This window comes from Erpetoichthys calabaricus, chromosome 3 (genome assembly GCF_900747795.2).
Source record: "Erpetoichthys calabaricus chromosome 3, fErpCal1.3, whole genome shotgun sequence".
NCBI lineage: Eukaryota > Metazoa > Chordata > Cladistia > Polypteriformes > Polypteridae > Erpetoichthys > Erpetoichthys calabaricus.
This window is the reverse complement of record NC_041396.2, coordinates 81430953-81451270: the sequence shown is the minus strand read 5'-3', so window position 1 is coordinate 81451270 and position 20318 is coordinate 81430953. Positions and strand designations below refer to the sequence as shown.

Below are 20318 nucleotides of genomic sequence, written 5' to 3'. Positions count from 1 at the left end.
TGGATACAAGCAAATATCCAAGTCACTGAATATCCTTTGACACTCATTTAAAGTAATCATTAGGAAATAGAAAGACTATGCCACAGCTGTAAATCTACCTAAAGCAGACCGCCCGCAGAAACCATGTAAGAAGAAGACTAATGAGGAGCGCAACCAAGAGACCTATAAGAATTCTAAACAAGTGTCAAGCTCCAGTAGCTGAGACTTTATGGGACAGTGCATACAGCAAGAGTTGCCCAGTGCTTCACTAGTTATAGGTTTATGGAAAAGTGAACAAATGCACAAGCTATTTCAGCTATAGAGTGTTGTATATGATTGTTTAATGATGCTTTTGTCCATTTTATGTTTGGGTGTTGATTGCTATGGTCTGCGTCTTTTGAGACGTATGACGGCCGGAGGGAGGGGTGTGGTTTAGAGGCACGTTGTATGGAGTGTTGATTAAACAAGGTTAACAATAAACAGCATTCGAAACGTTATTCTGAGTGTGTCGCTACTTCAATCTAGAAAGCACTACATAGAGTTTATCAGAAGGAACACAGGAGACTCTGATGCCACTTGGAAAAAGGTTTTATGGTCTGGTGAAACCAAAATGGAGCTTTTTGGCCATCGAACGAAATGCTATGTTTGGGGTAAGCCAAACACTGCACATTATGAAACAACACTTGCACAGGTAGAAGGTAACATGAATGCAGCAAAATAAAGGGAAATCCTGGAGGAAATACTGATCCAGTCTGTAAGAAACCTATGCCTTGGGAAAAGACTTGTTTTCCAGCAAGACACTGACCCCATGCCTAAAGCCAAAACTGAAATACAATAATGTTAATATTCTGGAGTAACTGAGTCAGAGACCAGATCTCAATCCTATTGAGAATTTATGGCTGATTTGAAAAAGGTTGTTCACTCACGATGCCCATGTAGTCTGACAGAGCTTGAGCAGTTGTGTAATGACGAAAACTACAGTGTCCACATGTGCAAAGCTGAAAGAAGCCTCTCTGCACAGACTCAGAGCTGCCATGGCTACTAAAGGTGCATTTACTAAATACTGACTTAAAGGAGATGATGGTTATGTGATCAATTATTTTGTGTTTGCTATTTGTAATTAACTTAGATCTCTTTGATAAAGGTCTGTTTTCACTTTGACACTAAAGAGTCTTTTTTCTGTGGGTCAATGCCAAAAAAGCCAAATAAAATCCACTGTGATTCAATGAAGAAAAATACAATTTGAAAACTCTTAAGGGAAGGAACACTTTTCATAGCCACTATATGTCCTGAAATTCAAGACCACAGAGCTGAAATACAAGGGTACTTACTTTTTCACCATATTGAAAGTGGTTTTGTGCAAACATAGTTTGTGTCAGATAGTATTCTTGACGGGGACATGGTGGATGGTTGTTAGTGAGCACATTTGATCTGAAAACATTACATTTAAGACACAACACACAATGAATAAGTATGGCAAGAGGGGTAAGATGTGTAAAGTTGAATGAACTTCAAATATTCTGCTAGAATGGACATTTTGTCCCATAAAATGAAAGTTAATGATAATGCTAAGCCCATTCATTCTCACTACTGGTGAAACTGCTGATGAACAGATCTGAAGTAGACCTTCTCTATATTAGACACCACATTTGTGACTCATGAATTGCTGATGCCCCATTGAAAGAAGTTCCTCAACACAATTCGACTTATGTATTGTTTCACCAAGTTACTTTAGGAACATTAAAAGTCAGTCCATACAGTCTTATCTCCCTCATCAATGCCTTGCTATTCTTCTAATGTAGTCTCTTTGACACCAGATGAGGGGAGAGCTTCAGGAGACATATCTTGGTCCCTCTAAGTTATATATGAACCAAATTAATATTAATGGTATTATGGTGTTTCTTACATTCTTCCAGGTCTAGAACTTAATGCACATTCAATAAATCAGTAGAAGAGTTGTATTTTACTGTGATCCGTCCTGTTACAAGTTTGCAATTTCATACATTTTCCTTTCAGCTGTAAACGAAGATCCAACAGAGTTTCGGAAGCTTCTAAAGAAGCGGTAAGGGTATGATGTTCTAAATAAATGATGCTGAAAGACTGCTTTGACTGTCTTAGAGTAGCTATGCATCTGAGAATCTTATTAACATGGCTCTATCAATCATTGCAGAATATCTATAGCACAAATATTTTGATTCTAAGAAAATTTTGTTAGCATGAAGGGATATAGCTGAAAGAATCAGTAAACACATATTAACGAAGTCAACTTGCAAAATAAAATGTCCTTCATTATATACTCAAATGATCTCTATGCTTATCATTAAAACTGCGATGACTAAGTGCTTGGCTTTTTCAATTGTTGATCTGCTCCTGACATCGTCTTTGTGACTAACGCAGCATGGCTTATGGCTGCTGATGATGCCTTCTGAGTAGGTTTCACACCTCCTACACATTTACTGAGCACTCCTCCATCCAATGAGCCTATAAGACAAATGAGAAGCTCAAAGTAAAATACCTATGAAGACTGCTAGGCAGTTTCCAACCCCCAGTGGATATTCATATTCATATTCATAATCAGTCCTGCGGTGGGTTGGCACCTTGCCCAGGATTGTTTCCTGCCTTGTGCCCTGTGTTGGCTGGGATTGGCTCCAGCAGACCCCCGTGACCCTGTGTTCAGATTCAGCGGGTTGGAAAATGGATGGATATTCATAATCACTACTAGCAAATCCATTAGCTACAACTGGAATTTTCTGATGAATTATTGAATTGGGTGGCACAGTGGATTAGCGTTGTGCATCTGGCTGGAGTTATCATCTTCTCACAAACCCAAGATAGACTTCAGCAGCACACATCCTGGCACTGTGATAAGATGTGTGAATGATAAGCACAGCTCTTACAGCTCTACCAAACTTTAGAGAGAGATGTGGAGATGATGAACAAAGGGTAAACTGAGGTACAAAATAAACAAAAATAAAGCAGCAAATTCCTACAGTATATTCATCTTAGGCCTACCTAGTACAGATCTTGTGCACTGTCTACCTGTAGGGGTATAATGTGTCCTAAGAGACAAAAACTTCCTTTAACTCCCTTAACTCACTATACTATTCTGATCCCTGGCCTGTCTTTCTTCTGCTAGTGCAATGTTTGCCCACAAGTCATCTTCCGACTTTACAACCAGTGACCCATGCCTCTGCCTGAGATTACTTTAGAAACTACATTCAGGGTCAAGAACACCGACTGTATCCATGTCCCTAAAGCCCCTTCTAGTGTGCCTTGATTTGCTGTCACCTATTGGAGGACTTGTTTTAGTCTGCTCCCAGCCCCCAACCCTTTCGTATCATTTTATCTCAGTGCCCAAAGAGTGATTGATTCAAGAGCACTTTTTCATTAAATCTACTTTTGCTCTTTGGTGGTTTCCACACTAGTGAAACATGTGGCATTCCTGGTTGTATGGCTTTCTTTGTGGACTCTAGGATGTTTCTGAAGCCTTTCTCTGGTTTGTTAAGCTTCCTGTTGTCTGCAATGCTCCTTTACACCTATATTTACCATACAACCAGTTCAAACAACTTAACAGAAATAGGAACTCTTAACATTCTGTACTTAAGAAGTTCTAATAATTTTTTTTGCTGTTTCTACAGCTTTATGTAAATATGTTCAATTCATCATTGAGCAGAAGGCAGCTTAAAGAGCATAATTAGGGATTTAAATCCATATTTACTTGTATCAGTCCAACTTTAAGTCATTAATAAACTTAATACACAAGAGTGTTAGATGTTAGAGAGAAAACACAAAATACCTAGAAGAAAACCCATGTAGATATAATCAAGATCTCCTTGCATTAGTTTCAATCCCATTTCAAGCTGTCACCACGAGACCCTAGAGGTGTGATATTAGACCTTTGCAAAGGAGAACTCCATTGGCGCAAGTGACTAACAGGGCTTGTTGTTCCACTTAAGCTCTGTTATGTATACACAGGAAGGGCACTAAAACTCCACACAGAAAATGACTGGATTGGGATTTGATCCCAGAACAGCTGGATTCATCGCTGTTCCACCCCTTAGCAATTCTGGACAACTGTTATTGCTCATTCTGAAGCCAGTCCAACTTTGCACAAGGTATCAATTTACAATGGGTATGTTAAGAAGTTACTCTAATATAATTCCTATTGTTGTTGATATTATTATTAAGTAACACAAACAAAACCTTTGTTAAGGCATTGTTACATAACAGTAAGTGACTGACAGAAGAACTTTAGGTAGCTCCTCCTCTAAACTCTTAATGCCAAATAAAAGTCTTGTTACAGACCTTTAACCAACTAATAAAGGAACCCAGGTAAAACATTTCCTAGTGTGTTACTGAAATATGGTTATAAACCTGTGCTCTTTTCTGTATCCGTAGGTCTCCAAAAGAAGGACCATCCCGTCAACAGAAGGCTTTGGACTCTAAAGTTTGGGAAGTTCTTTTGAGTGCAGATAAGAAAGATTATGAGCGCATTTGCATAGAATATGGAATCACTGATTTCCGTGGCATGCTCAAAAAGTTGAATCAGTTGAAAAAAGAGAGAGAAGAGGAACAATCCAAGGTACAGTACATAGCATACATGTGTGTTTGTCCTCATCTTAATTCCAAAAATAAGATGCAGATTGCTATGTAAGATATTTAAAACAGCACCTGGCAAACATTCAGCATCACTGCTCTTAAATCTATTATACAGTGCATTAATCATTCATGAAATCATCAATATTAACACAAAACTGCATTACTGGCATAATGTCATGATGTACTGTAAAACGACTAAACACCTATAAGACTAGAAACCAGAAATCATGTGACAGCCTTAATACAGCAGATAACATGCATGTGAGGTCTTCTGAATCCCAACATTACCTTCATTTTTTACTCCTCTTCAGAACAGCTGCATTTTTTCCAGTTTATTACTTATCAGGCATGCATTTGTTGATGGCTGCAAAGCTGTACTTAATGTAAATGGCACATCATGCACCAGTGTTTCCAATTTGTTTTTAAATTTAGTTTCATGCCATGTTTCTAGATTTCCCACTTGGATGAAAATACATTTAGTTTCATCTGGTGAGGCCCATATGGTTTAGGAGGAAACCAGAGCCCACAAAAAATAAAAATGTCAACCACTTGGTAGCTTCACATGCACAGCATCCCATCAGATATATCTGTGGTCCAAGTGCTCCTTATTGTTTACGTAATTTGATAAAATCTTACTTTTAAATTTAAGCTGCATAATTTCAGATGGAACTAAACTCCATTACTCATTACATTACATGCCAAAGCAGAATCAATCAAGCAAGAAAATGATCAGAGATAAAAGCATATTTCGATAAGACTGTGCTGCTGCATGATGCCATTCACTTTTGCATCAATGATGATGCCGTACTGCAAACAGATTTATATGCTGCTGGTGTTGCTATGCCTAATTCCCAGTTTTCTATCATAATGTACACCATCTTACCCTGTTTCATCATCGTGTTTGTTTAACACATCCCTACCATCTCTCCCCCTCTCTTTCTCCCTCCATTTTGTCTCCTTCATTTTTTACCTGTGACTTTTTAACTACCCATCTTGCCTGTTGCCCTTCCCACCCTTTGCTCCCAGTTTGTGGAAGCCATCAGTAACCTGAAACACATTCAAGTGACCAGTGAGGGCTCTGCAAAGTTTGAAATTGAGATGCAGCTGAAAGATGAAAACAGCAGGATACTTCTGTATAAGGTGAGCCAAAAGAGAGGTAACATGGCTAATTGAATGCAGTTTGATTATGGAAAAAACAGTGGATCTGACACGTCTGGACTTATTTCCAGTCAGGGCTCATTACCATAGATAGTCAGTCACGTCTGTCCATCCATTCAACGATGAGGCTGTCCGTCCATTTGTCCATCTCTGTCTCTGCCCCTGCTGTGCGTATGATAGATAAACAACAGGAAGAATAAAGTAGCGTGGATAGTATAAGCTGTTTGACACCCTGGATGAATGTTGGAATGAATAACCTTAACTGTTATGTCATCACAAATAAAATTAAAACATTCCACTAAATGCATAAAGACAGGATGGACATTCACTTCTGGAACCTCTGACTGGAATATTTGCTAAATCAGTGTTCTACAAACCAAAGAGCTCAGCCATTGTGTAGCCCCCACCAAGTCACATAAAATACCTGTACTATAACTGTTGTAATACCAAAACCGCTACATATAAATCATGATTTTTAAGTGCCTTTGGATATTTGAATTCACAGAAACAAGAAAATTAAAAGTTTAGTTTATTCTCTAAAAATGAAATTGGTGACACTTTAGCTTATGTACTGCAAAAATGCATTTACTACTCATTTACTCTTATGTAGCAAGACCTTCACAAAGGCTTCTTTTGGTGGTAATGACACTTACAAAGCATCAGTAAAGAGGCTGTCCATACTGTATGTACAATAAGATAATGTCACTTTGGAATGGTCAGAGTTGGCTTAAGTGAGACCAGTATCTCTTGATATTGCCTACTTAAGTACAAGACCTGTGAATCCTTCATATTCATGAGTAATTTTACCAGTATACCAAATGCAACATTTTACTTTACTAGTGCTTTATAAGCATAATTAAGACTAAAAGAAGCCTTTGTGAAGGTCTTGTTACACCAGAGTAAAATAAGTAATAAATGCATCTTGCAGTACCCAAACTAAAGTGTTATCATTATATTTTAGCTATTCCATGATCCTGAACAATCCTTGAACTGTTGAACTGATATATATTTTTAGGATGGCCAAATGATTCCATATAGTGAAGATATGGAAATGAAGCACAACTTGCGAAAAGTTGGCAAGAAATATATCTTTTCAATCCGTGACCTTCTACCAGAAGATGCCGGACTGTACCAAGTGGACGTAGAGGAAGTCAATGTGTTCTCAACAGACTTACCTTCAAAATGTAAGTAGAGTTCCTAAAAATGCAAACATGTGACATGTCAGCGAAAGACCATTGCAATTCCACTTTTCCTCATATCTCATTAAGCCTTTCTTTCATTTCACCTTCCTCCATTTTGTGAAGCTTACAGTAACAATTACATTACTCAGGAAAATCTCACAGTTTTATATTTTATTTCTTGGAATAGTTTATTGCCAGTCAAATAATAAAAATAAGCATTAGACAGGTTAATTAACTAGCTCAGGTGACATTGTGGAGAGGTCCAACTTCCATCTGTTGGAACATTTTGGCGATTGCAGTCAAGTAACCTGCTCCTCAATTTTCAAAAGGAAGGCAACAGATGATACTCAAGAGACAATAACAATGTGATTTTAATAAAAAAAAAAAGAAAAAAAAACTGTACAGAGTTATTTAGTAAGCAGTCACCATCACTGTATTCTTTTTCTGCTATTCAGACTACATTTCATGATGAGGAAACAAACTTGCACAGCAGAACACAATAACTGCCAAATGCATTAGTATAGAAAAGTCACCATATAGCAAGGTGCCCAGTGATTAGCTGAAGATAACAAATAGAAATTGACAACTTCCACATCATACTTACATGTGAAGTGAGTATGACCCTGACTAATCCTACCCCTAACCCTAAATTTGGTGGAAAAAGCAATATGTTCTTCTAAGGTCATTCTGTGCTCCACTTATTAAAATGCTAGGAATATAACAGTGGAGCATCATGCATCTCTTTAAAGTCAAGAACTGCTATAATGAAAACAAAACTTCTGCTTACCTTTCAGTTATTCCAATTAACTTCACCAGCCCCATGAAGGAGGTCCATTGTAAGGAACGTGAGGATGCCTTTTTTGAGGTGACTCTTTCTCATCCTCTCCCCAAGCTTGTATGGATGTACAAAAACCAGACCCTGGAGGCTGGAGACAAGTATGGATTCACTGTGTCGGAAGATGGCCTCACCCACAGGTTGATTGTAAAGGATGTCATGCCAGTTGATAAAGGCATCTATTCAGTGGCAGCAGGCATCCGTTCATCTAGTGCCTGGCTAATGGTGGAAAGTAAGTTACCTGTAAATGAAGGATGCTGGGGGGTGGGGAGGGGGTGGTCACAGTAAGTGTAATTTGCATATATAAGAGTCCTTCTAAATTGGAAAGTACACCATTTGGAGTGGCACAATGGTAAAGGGTTAGCCAATGGGAGAAAGCTACACCAATTACTCCCATTTACTAAGCAAGCTAAAATAATGCTGTGGTGGAGAAGCATAGCAGTGTGGGTGTTGAAGACCAAAATGGCCACCTAGAGGAACACTTCAGCTCAAGGGATTCAATGTTAATAACCAATCTTTTTTTAAACCCTCTGCAATATTTAATTATCAGTAAGGATACTTAAGTTATACTTAACATTTTTTAAGAAATGCATCACCTTTCAATGAATCATGTAGTTAGATTGATACAGCTACTTTAGAGGGATCACTTTCCTGAGATCCATCTTGGAGAGCATTTTTTTATAGTAAGCACAAGGTAAAAACCATAAAGTTTTTACAATATGCTTGAGCCTTATTACTTGAACATTCATATATTTAGACCAGAGTGTCAGTTTCAATAGCCATCTTGTGTCTAGAGTACCTTCATTGACTTACTGTATGTCAAATGTTATACAACATGATGTTACTCATATCTGAAATTGTAAAAGTTAAAATTACATTTGCATGGCTGTAGTCCCCACTGCTATAAAGCAAGCCAGGCAATGGAAACCAATAGATTAGCGGCACTTTAAGGTCGTTGGGCTGCTGCCATTGGATCCTTCTAAATGTGAACTACTTAAACTTGACTGTATATTTTATACACTTTACATCACTTTTCTTACTATTTTTAGTACCACTGTACACCTTTATTTCTTCTCAGTCTCCATTGCATGAATTCTATCAGTACAGAAATGTCACCATTATCATGATACCATTCATACTTTATTCATTCTACTACAAAGCTTTAATTCGTAAAGTTTTTATAAAAATGCAGATTTGCAAACTACAGTATTGAGCCTACGATTTCAGGAAAGTAAAAGAAAAGCACAATTTCAGCCAATGACCTTTCTGAGATGGATGTTAGAACTGAATGTGCACATAGCATGTGTAACCTGTGAACAGTTACATTTATTTCAACATACATCCAAAGTGTTAACTATAATATACATTAAAGGCATGGTATGTTAATTAAGACTGCATTCAGAGAGTATTCAGACGCTTTCACTATTTTGCACATTTTCTTATTTTGCAGCCTTGTGCTAAGATCATTTAAAGTCATTTTTTCCCCACATCAAGCAAAACTCAGTATAACTTAAAGACAAAGTGAGAACAGGATTTTAGAAATGTTAGCACATTTGTTAACAGTAATAAAAACTGAAATATAACATTCATTTAAGTATTTAGACTCTTTGCTATGACACTTGAAATTTGGCCCGGGTACATCCATTCTATTGCTCATCATTGAGATGTTTCTACATCTTTTTGGAGTCCACCTGTGGTCAATACGTTTGATTGGACATGATTAGGAAAGGCACACACCTGTTATATAAGGTCCTACAGAAGACAATGTATATCAGAGCAAAAACCAAACCATGAGGTTGAAAGAATTGTCTACAGAGCTTAGAGATAGGATTTTGTAGAAACACAGAGAGAGAAGGCTACAAACAGATTCCTGAATTAAAGGTTTCCAATAGCACAGCCACCTTCATAATTCTTAAATGGTAGTAGTGTGGAACAGTCATGACTCTTACTTGAGCTGACCACCCAAGCAGTACTGAGCAGTAATGGAAGAAAGGCCATGGTAACAGGGGTGTCCAAGAACCAATGGTTACTTTGGGTGCACTCCTGAGAATCTGTGTGGAGATGGGAGAAACTTCCAGAAAGATAACCTGCAGTGCAGTGCTCCACTGATCTGGGTTTTTTGACCAGAAAGAAGCCTCTCCTCAATAAAATACAGTACACCTAAAAAGGCATCTAAAGGACTCTCAGACTATGAGAAACAGGATTCTCTGGACAGATTAAACAAAATTAGTATGATGTCTGGAGGAAACCATGCACCACTCATCACCTGTACAATAGCATTCTTACAGTTAAGCATGATGGTGGCAGAATCATGATCTGGGGTTGTTTTTCAGAAGCAGGGACTGGGAGACTAGGCAGGGTTTAGGAAAACTAAATGGAGCAAAGCATGGAGATATCCTGTTCCAGGACCTCAGACTGTATTAGAGGTTCACCTTCCAACAGGACAATGGTCCTAAACAAATAGCAAAGACAACCCAGGAGTGCCTTGGGAACAACTCTGTGAGTGTTATTGAGTGGCTTAGTCAAAGCCCAGACTTAAACCTAATCAAACATCTGTGGATAGACCTGAAAATAGCTGTCCTCTGACAGTCTCCATCCAACCTGAGAGGGCTTGAAAGGGTCTTAAGAGAATAATGGCTGAAAATTCCCAAATCCATGTGAGTGAAGGACTTCAGGCTGTAAACCCTGCCAAAGTGGCTTCAACGAAGTACTGAGTAAAAGTTCTGAACAGTTGTTCCAATGTGATATTTCAGTTTTTTTCTTTTTAATATATTTGCAAAAATTTGTAAAATCCCAAAGAGTCACCACAAATGCAATAAAGTCTTGCAAGTGTGGCACAAAGATGATGGCCTTTGTCAACTTTAATTTAACCAATGTTTTTGCAAATTAGTTTACGTCAGATAGCTCTATCTCACTCCAAATATGATCAATTGGATTGAGAGCTGGTGACTGGGGAAGCCATTGCTTTGAACTTTATTCATTCTGAGGATCCTGAAACCATTCCAGGATTATGATAGCTTATAACATGAATTTGTGGCAACAATTTTTAGATATCTTACTCCACTTGAACTTTTTCCTACTTGTATATGGGTTTTCAGTGTGTACCTGCTATACCATGATTCCAAAAGGGCAAAAAAATACTCTTTAAGGATCAAGAGATGGAAAAAAAAAAATCAGGATAACTAAAGTCAAACCAAAAGTAATTTTGTTTAGACAAAGATAAATCATAACCATCAAGCAAACATGCCATAATCATACTGTCAACCACGCACCAAAGCACTAAAGCTTGCTAAAAATTCATATTCAGAATTTTGATGCAATAAGACTTTACAGTAATATTTTGTTTATACAAAAATCACAGTAGCTCAGTATTTTGTTCAGTGTCCACAATCTTGGGTGTTCAGTGCTTGACACCAACCTTTATCCTGTTGTACTAATGATGTCACAATGTTCATCTTCTGGTAGCATACCCCCTAGTAAAAGGTTGGTTCATTGTAGTAACAGTTAAACAAAATGGAGGAGTCTGCTAGAAAGTAAAATGGTGTTGTAGTAAAATTGGAAATATAACATTAATACAATTAACAAAGCTTAAAGAAAAAATAAAACTAGATTTGATTTCTCCACAATTTAAACCATATTTAAAATTAAAATCAGACCTCTTAAAAAATGTTTAATGTTTATATCATCTGAGAATCATAGTTGTGCCATGAAAGTATACCTCTCATCATTGCTCCGTTACCACTGGTCTATTTGAAACATCACTCATAGCATTTTAACCATACCCATGCCCTCTCATCAGAGTTATTTCAGAGAAACCAGCATTCATTTTCCAGCCTTTTACTGCTTGGTGTTTATGTTCTTACTACAAGTACACCATGCTTTGTGTTGACACAGGCAGAACTCAATTCAGGCACTCACTGTCATACAACACTGTTTGTAAATTATTATTAATTTTATATTCAGAAGTGAAAGATTCATTGACCTCTTTCATTAATCTGGCTGTTTTCTGTGTTGTTGGACCATTCTTGAACACACAGGCACAGTTGCTTCTGATAAAATACACATGGTGGCATGTTTAGCATTCACAACAGTATTGTATATAAAGTCCATTCATTATCTAAATTTTGCACACATTGTCCCTAAGGTTTCTGGCTACCTGTTTTAAATATTTGTGTCCACGTATATCATGCTTTAATTGGTTGAGTAGTCAATAACATTGGGTAGACACATTGTAAAGTGGCCACTTAGTCTCAGTTCTTTGGCATACATGCATAGGGTAGATTGTTAAGTTTAACTAATATTTACAGTACCTAACCATTGCTATCACTTTCTCCTATCAAGATGGCCAATTTGAGTCTGAGTTAATTATTGTACTCTGCCATGCTTCTTCACTGGGTGTTCATGGAAATAATGAAAACCTTTTTAAATTAGTTTTTGCTAGAAATAAAGAAATGTAATATATAATGTATATATATTACATGTATAATGTATGTGTATATATATATATATATATAGTTTCTCTGTGTTTCTTCATCTTTTTCATGTACAGATTATTTTAGTACTAAATGTTCTGCTCCCTTAAGGTTATCCCTGACCCTTTTTCATTTTATTAGATATCCTATGTTCAACCGCTGCTTGTATCCCTGCTTTTCATGACCATGTTGTCTCATCTTCATCATGTCCCTTCTCCATCTCTCTCTCTTTCTCTCTGCCTCTTCCCTTTCCCATACTTCTGTGTTGCACTCCTATCAAACTACTATATAAGTTGAAGAAAGTGATGATCCAGCTTCTCGAGCCAAAAGAAAACCCAGGAAAGTCACAGATGTAGGTGAAAATCAAGAGCAGGGCCAACAAGGCAAAGGCCAAAATCGGGCAAAAAAAGGAACTCTGAACAGAGAGTCGGGAATTCAGAATTATGATGGCTTAGGGCAAGATCAAGTAATTGTTAATGGATTTGATGATGGATTTGGGAAAGATACCCTTAATAGGTTTCAGGGAAGTAGCTCAGAAAGCAACTTAAATGATTCAACATCTGGACAGAAAGTTATTGGGACCCTTGGAGGAGATAAGAAAGAAATTAGAACAAATTTAGAAGGAAGTAAAGAAAACCTCACAGGATTACATGATTCAAGAGGAGGAAAAGGAAGCTTTGGGTACTCTGATGTTGTCAGTAGCAGTGCAGGAGACAGCCAATATGGACTTGATGGTATTTTATGTGATGCAAATGAAGGCCATGGTAGAAATGTGAATTTAGGATATGATGGGTTAGGGTTATCGCTGTCAAAAAAAGTAGGTCAGGAGGAGAAACATGGTGCAACTGAACAGCAAGGTGATGAGCACAAAGAACAAAGTGGCTTACTGAATCAAAAGGCAGGTCTTGGAAACAATTCTGGCGATGATGGGAACAAAGAACTAAGTGGATTACTGAATCAAAAGGCAGGTGTTGGAAACAAATCTGGCAATGATGGGAACAAAGATCTAAGTGGATTACTGAATCAAAAGGCAGGTCTTGGAAAAGAATCTGGCAATGATGGGAACAAAGATCTAAGCGGATTATTGAATCAAAAATCAGGTCTTGTAAACAATTCAGGTGAACATGGAAGGATTGAAGATGGACATGGTGAAAACTTAAGTGAAAACAAAAGTCTTAGTGAGGGTGAAAAAAGGAGTCCCATTATTCTAGAAAAATCCTCTGTGACAGATAGTGATGCTAATAGAAAAGGCGTATCAGAAAGCTTGACAGGAAAATCAGGAGATGTAAATGGACAATCGCAGAATGATTTGGGGACAGGCAAAGATATTATTGGTCCTAGTACACAGTCCCTAGGATATGATAATTCTGCTAACTCTGGACTTGGACGAAATTGCATTAAATCAAGCCCAAATGTCACTGGACTTACAGAAGACCAAAACAGGAAAAAGAAACGTTCAGGACGGAAGCTACTGATCGAGGAATCCCCTGCTGGTATGATATAACCTGTGCATGGAAGCCACAACAAACTGAATATGTTATGATTTTAATCTTAAAAGAGCCAAATTCAAAAGTAGACAGTTGCATTTGTCCTCTAGTTGTGTGTTTGTCATTTAGTGGATGTTTCATTTGTGTGAAAAAAAATTAACAAAAGCATGATTATTTTAAAATGTTAAAGGAAGCAGCTTGCATTTAAACATTTAAATTCGATACTTGCTGTGCATTATGTCTGATCATAACTTGGGAATTTAAAGGGGATTTGAAGTGAGAATGAACTCGGCCAGTTCCCTATAAAATGACAGTCAACAGTGTACAGCAAGTAGAAGCATGTTTCTTTGCTCATTGTTCTTATACTATTTTTTCTTTTGCTTCGGCAAGAAAGGGTGGAATGTCAGTTCCTCATCTGCATGATCAATGTGCCCGTTATGTTATTGTAAACTACCACATCACAAGGCTTAGAAATTTCTACGTTTCCCTGACACGAATAGTTGCTACATTGTGAATAGTGCTTAAGGGGCTAACGTCTTTCCTGTCCTTCTATTAGCCCGCAGTCATTTTGCATTTTTGCTACCCACCTACTTGTACCATAGTGAACATTCACTGGTAAAATCACAGTGGTTCAGTCACACAGTGCCATATACATCAGTTTCACTATCTGTCTCAACACCTGATGACTAATTCATATTGTCATCACTATCAGTTGATTCAACGTATGGTTCAATTTCAGTTTGTTCTAAAACTACTTTAGTATTTCACCCCACTCATGCAATATTGATGAGTTACCATAGAGTGGCAAAATGCATAGAAATATTAATGATTTTTTTGCAGCATGGTGTTATTTTAGATTGCTGGAGAATAGTGTACTGTGTGTTATTCAGGCTTGCTACAATGCAATCAAAGAGGTTTGATCTTGTCTTCAGTCATTGGGGCAGGACCTGTGTGCATGAGATCTGACAACCGATGAGTGCTAATCAGGAAGTACATTGCATATAAAGCAGCAATGAGGAATAAAGAATACTGGTGTTTTGGACATCATAAAACAGAAGAGAAGTTTTCCTATCTGATGTCTCATGTTTTACATAACATGACAGAATGGAACAAATTAAAAAAGAGATTGAAACTCAACATAGCTGTTAGCCCTTCATAAAGTGTCAGCTCCATCAGGCAGCATGTTATTGGCTATAAGAAAAAGGGATGTGTTAGAAGATTAGCACTCAGTCAGTAAATGTGACATGGGCAGCTATTTTCGGTTATTTAAATTGACATGGTCTGGTGACAAATCAGCAACTGCAGTCTGCAAATCTGACCCCATAACTACATGTCACGTAATGTGACATCTGCTCAAATCACCAGCTTGTAAAAGACCTCATGAAAAACTCAAAAACAAACCATATTATATATGTTATGGTGAATCTGTATGTCTGTGGCTTATTACAGCACTATATCATGATAAAACAACATAGCATATTTGAAAAGAAATGGAAATTTAGTGCCATGGTATAACCACGGTATAAAACAACTCATAATGTTCCATGATCCCTGATATAGTTTACAGGGGTACATTTATTACTCTGGTGTTATATCAAGGAGGACATTTTTAGTAAAATTTATTTGGCACTTCTTATTATTTCTTATTATGCACTTCTTATTACTACGAGTGTATCTGTAGTACTAGGGTGTTGTACCGTGTTAGCCATTATGAATGTAGTGAGAAGTCAAGCAACTATAGTAACTTTTTAGTTAGCCAATAAAAGGTGTAATTTTGCTTGACTTCTCACTACTGCGACTATATAAAACTGTAATAGGATGTGGGTGTTTTCTAAATGCAGTAGTGCATATAAGTTTCATATAGACTTGACACTGGCAAGATTAAAACACAAATTATTATAATTATTAATATTATCCATCTCGGGGGAACTTCCCAAGCAGAGAAGAGAACTGAGTCCATATGATAAGAGCATAACCAAGTAATTGCTGACAGTCACACAGCAGTTTAACAGTTGGAACTGAACTTCCAGCCTTGGGTTTACACATCGGAGCATTAGCCACCATTTGATGCACAAACCAAGACAATTTATGGGAGTGCTGCGTGCAGACATTCTTAGATGACCAAGTCAGAGGAAGAACTACTCGGCAACTGCTCAACACTCAAAGCAACATGTTGGGTTTCTTTGATACTTGTCTTAGGCAGACCAAAATTTTACCTTATCATTTGGTTATCCTTGCAATGAAAATATACAATTAGTACTGAGTCAATTGAAAGGTTTAGATGTGTTAATGGAAATTGAATGTGTTATAATAACAATGCTGTTTCACATTAACTTTAAGAGAGTTCACTGCTGTAATGTGGACCATTATTTACTGCATACCACATTTAGAAATATTTACAAAATTTAAACCAAAAAAACAGAATTCTGTTTTGTCAGAAAAATACATATATTAAATATGCATCATTTTCAGAAGTTATTAGAACTGAAGTTTTCATGTGTCATTCCAAATCACATGCTATATCCCATCCCTTCACCAGTAGTTGATGTTCATTATAGACTGATTAAGCAAGATGAGTAAGTGGATGGTATAAATCGTACACTAACAACAATAATGCAAATGACTTTGCTGTAGTTAATATTTAATGCACATGAAGATTGTTATAATTCATAATATCCTTGGTAATGAATTTCCTAAATCTATTAGTATGTTCATATTGATTTTAAAAGTGATACTTGTGGTATTGACAGTTTAAAGTATAATCTGTTAAAAAATGCAGTGATAATGATCATGACCAATTTCTAAGAGGAAGGCTGAAATCTTAAAAACACTTCTAAACAAAAAAATACTAATAGACTCATTAGTTTATATATATGTATTACCCAGAAAGGAACAACATCTCAATTTTAACAAAGTGGAACTGGTGAAATAATGAGAAAATGAAAGATAAGACAATAAATCAACTGAATGAAAACCAAGCAGCAACACAAACATAGAAAGGAGGGAAAGTTTTAAATGACAAAGATTAAAATATGAGGGACATTCAAAACGTTTCCGCACTTTTCTATTTTTGTAGATAACGGTGAAGGCAGGAGGAGTAGTAATTGGGCATTAAAAAGTTGGTATGTCTCTGGGAAAATTGCATCACAAAGGAAGGTGACTATGTAGAAAATGCTCATAATTTGTTTTTGAAATTCTTAATAAATAGAGTTAAAAAAAATGTGGAAACTTTGAACATCCCTCATAGTAAACTCAAAGAAAGTATGTAATTAAAAAAGAAAGCTCAAGATGAAATCCAAAAGCGTTAAATCAAGTCACACATAAAAGGTAAAGTAGAAGCTGAAAACATTTTACAAGAATCCAAAAAACAAATTCTCCCAACACATAAACTAAATCAAAGTTGAAAGTCAAACCACATAATCTCAACAAGAGAAATTTCTTTAAGAATTCTTCCAAAGATCTACTCTGGGAGAGAAGGAACTGTAGTTATAGAAGCAAATGCTAACTAATGCCACAGAAAAGCAGCATGATACACAGGAGTCTTTTCTAGGCCTCTCTGGTAATTGTGGCCTTAATGGCTTCCTCACCTCAGAATCTTAATTTGAGAAGAGTTCCCACAGACTCGAGATACAATTGAAAGTAAGAGACTGGGGAAAAACAAAACACATGAAATTAAACATAGACTGGACACAGTCCTCAAACCAGTTCTGACCAAACTGAAAATGAAATTTAGATATATTTTAGAAAAATTGTTTGAAGTAAGTGTTTACTGTTGGAGTAAAAATAGTTAATACATAGTTTTAGATTGTAATATATAAATACATTCAAATCCAGATTATAGGTAAAGGAGTACAGTTACAGTTCTCATATATGTATTGTCAGTCAATGCTGAGCCAATTCATAGATAATCAGGAAATCTACATAACATACACACCCACTCCTTTATATACTGTTTGTGTTTATCTTCTAACTTTATGTCGTACAACTCATAAAACTGTTTGCATAGAAATTAACTCAGCACTGAACTCTGCATAAGAAATTCTTTTCATTGCCTGTCAGGTTTATTATACACTTATGTTTGCCTGTTGTCATGATATAATCTGCGTGATATGAGGTTCCACAATCTCAGTAATTGTAATTTGATACAAAAATTATCTCCATGCTTTTTATAACTATACTAAATTAAACCTGTATGCATATTGTTAAGATGCAGTGGAAACACACTTTGATATTTGTAGTTTGTTTATGCCTGAACAAAGCTTGAAAAACGCTTGCTGTGTCTGCACTGGTAGGCTGTGTCTAAAACAACGTGGAAGAAAATCCAAACTGCTGAACTCTCCTTCCTCGTCTCTCTAGATTTAGGTGCTCATTTTGTTAGCGGCCTGATGGATGTTCAAGCACGAAAGGGCCACTCTGCAGAACTTGTTTGCAAATTAAGCAGTGACCAAACAGAAGGCATGTGGTTTAAAGATGGTGTGAAGGTATGTAAAATTGATCAAAATTATGAAAATGACAGCAGTTTTTTAGGATAATCTCTGTAGTACTAGGGTGTTGTACCGTGTTAGCCATTATGAATGTAGAGAAAAGCCAAGCAAAATGACACCTTTTATTGGCTAACTAGAAAGATTACAATATGCAAGCTTTCGAGGCAACTCAAGCCCCTTAGAAGGGGCCTGAGTTGCCTCGAAAGCTTGCATATTGTAATCTTTCTAGTTAGCCAATAAAAGGTGTCATTTTGCTAGGATAATCTCTGAAAGCCATATACACTGATCAGCCACAACTTTAAAACCACACAGAGAGCTTAATTGAATAACATTGATTTTCTCAATATAATGGCACCTATATTGGGATATGTAATATTAGGTAGCAAGTGAACAGTCAGTTCTTGAAGGTGATGTGCTGGAGAAAGGAAAAATAGGCAAGTGTAAGGATCTGAGCGACTCTGACAAGAGCCAAATTGTGATAGCTAGACTACTGGGTCAGAGCATCTCCAAAACAGCAGGTCTGGTAGGGTGTTCCACATATGCAGTGATTAGCACACTTGGTCTGATCCCACAGAATGGCTACTGTAGCACATGCTGCTGAAAAACTTGCTGGCCATAACAGAAACGTTTCAGAACACACAGTGCATTGCAGCTTGCCATGTATGGGTCTGCATAGCACATTCTGACCCCTGTCCACTGCCAAAAGCACCTACATTGGGCATGTGAATGTCAGTACTGGACCATGGAGCAATCGTTTGGTTTGAGGAATCACAATTTCTTTTAGATCATGTGGATTGCCAGGTGTGTGTGTGTGTGTGTGTTGTCTACCTAGGGAAAAGATGGCAGCAGGATTCACTAAGAAAATAAATGGCCAATGTTCTTCTGGGAAGATTGGATCCTGGCATTTATGTAGATGTTACTTTGACATGTACTATCAACCTAAAGATTCTTTCAGACCCCATATACCTCTTCATGGCAATGCTATTCCCTGATGGCATTGGCCTCTTTCAGCACTATGCCACATGACAAAAAATGTTCAGGAATGATTTCCTCAGATCCCAATCCAATTGAGAATCAATGGGATGTGCTGGAAAAAATAGTTTGATCCATGGAGACGCTACCTTGCAACTTACAGGATCTAAAAGCTCTGCTGCTAATGTCTTGGTGCCAGTTAACACAGGACATTTTCAGAGGTCTTGTGGAGTCCATGCCTCAGCAGATCAGAGCTGTTTTGGTGGCTTGAGGCAGGTTCTTTTAATGTTGTGTCTGATCGGAGTATTTGTATTTCTTGATAGGCATTAACAGTATGAACTTTTTTTTATATATATATATTTTTTTTTAATAAAAATACCCTAGCCTGGAAACTGAACCGTTTCCTAAATCATGTTATATATTTACAGCAAGATGAATGCCTGTACAGAGACAGAACCATAACAACTTTACTACAAGCAACTCTTATGTATATTTGGAATTTCATAATATTTGCATAATAATATGGGCCAATGAGTGGCAAATAGTGGCTAACAACTTCAAACCATTATATAATACTTTATTGATAACAGCTGTGGAACACGGCCTGGACAGAGACAGGCAGACATTGTTAGTACACCCAAAACATGTTTATTTACAATATTTACAACAATAAAGTGCCACACACAACCCCAGTACTCCCCCAAAGTCCAGGCCTTTTCCAAATACCTTTCTCAGGTCCGCCTCCACTCCTCTCCACCAAGACTTTGTCATTTACACTCCAGACTCCAGCCATTGAATGGAGGGAGGCGGCCCCTTTTATACATAACTGGACGTGCTCCAGGTGCCTCCCGATTAGCTTCTGCCGGCACTCTCCAGTGTGGTGGAAGTACCAGCTGTGCACCCAGAAGCACTCTGGGTGTCCCTGATCTTCTTCCCCCCAGCACTTCTGGGTGTGGCGGAAGTGCTGAGGGCCAGAGCTCCATAGGCATTGGGGCCCCTATAGGGTTGAGCTTCTAAGCTCTGTTCCCGTGGTCCCCAAAGCCACCAGGGTGGTCGCCCCCTCGTGGTCTGGAGGAGGCGCAAGCCCTCCTCCAGTCCTCCTGGGCACCCCAGCTGGCTACAACCTCCAGCCACTCGCCACACAGCATAGT

At 37.5% G+C, this 20318-nt stretch overlaps 1 protein-coding gene across 4 annotated transcripts in view; it reads left to right on the top strand.

The window, feature by feature from the left end:
- The window catches only part of igfn1.3 (immunoglobulin like and fibronectin type III domain containing 1, tandem duplicate 3), a 113783-nt gene that overhangs the window by 49830 nt on the left and 43635 nt on the right, over nucleotides 1-20318 (top strand). Inside the window, exons 7-14 of one of the 4 annotated variants that reach the window (XM_051925463.1) lie at nucleotides 1996-2041; nucleotides 4378-4561; nucleotides 5605-5718; nucleotides 6752-6920; nucleotides 7712-7984; nucleotides 12518-13192; nucleotides 13259-13717; nucleotides 18068-18192. In XM_051925463.1, coding sequence (XP_051781423.1) covers nucleotides 1996-2041; nucleotides 4378-4561; nucleotides 5605-5718; nucleotides 6752-6920; nucleotides 7712-7984; nucleotides 12518-13192; nucleotides 13259-13717; nucleotides 18068-18192 — 2045 coding nt within the window. Of the gene's footprint in view, nucleotides 1-1995; nucleotides 2042-4377; nucleotides 4562-5604; nucleotides 5719-6751; nucleotides 6921-7711; nucleotides 7985-12517; nucleotides 13718-18067; nucleotides 18193-20318 lie in introns of all 4 variants that reach the window. The other 3 variants (XM_028798805.2, XM_051925464.1, XM_051925465.1) reach the window with 3 other exon arrangements.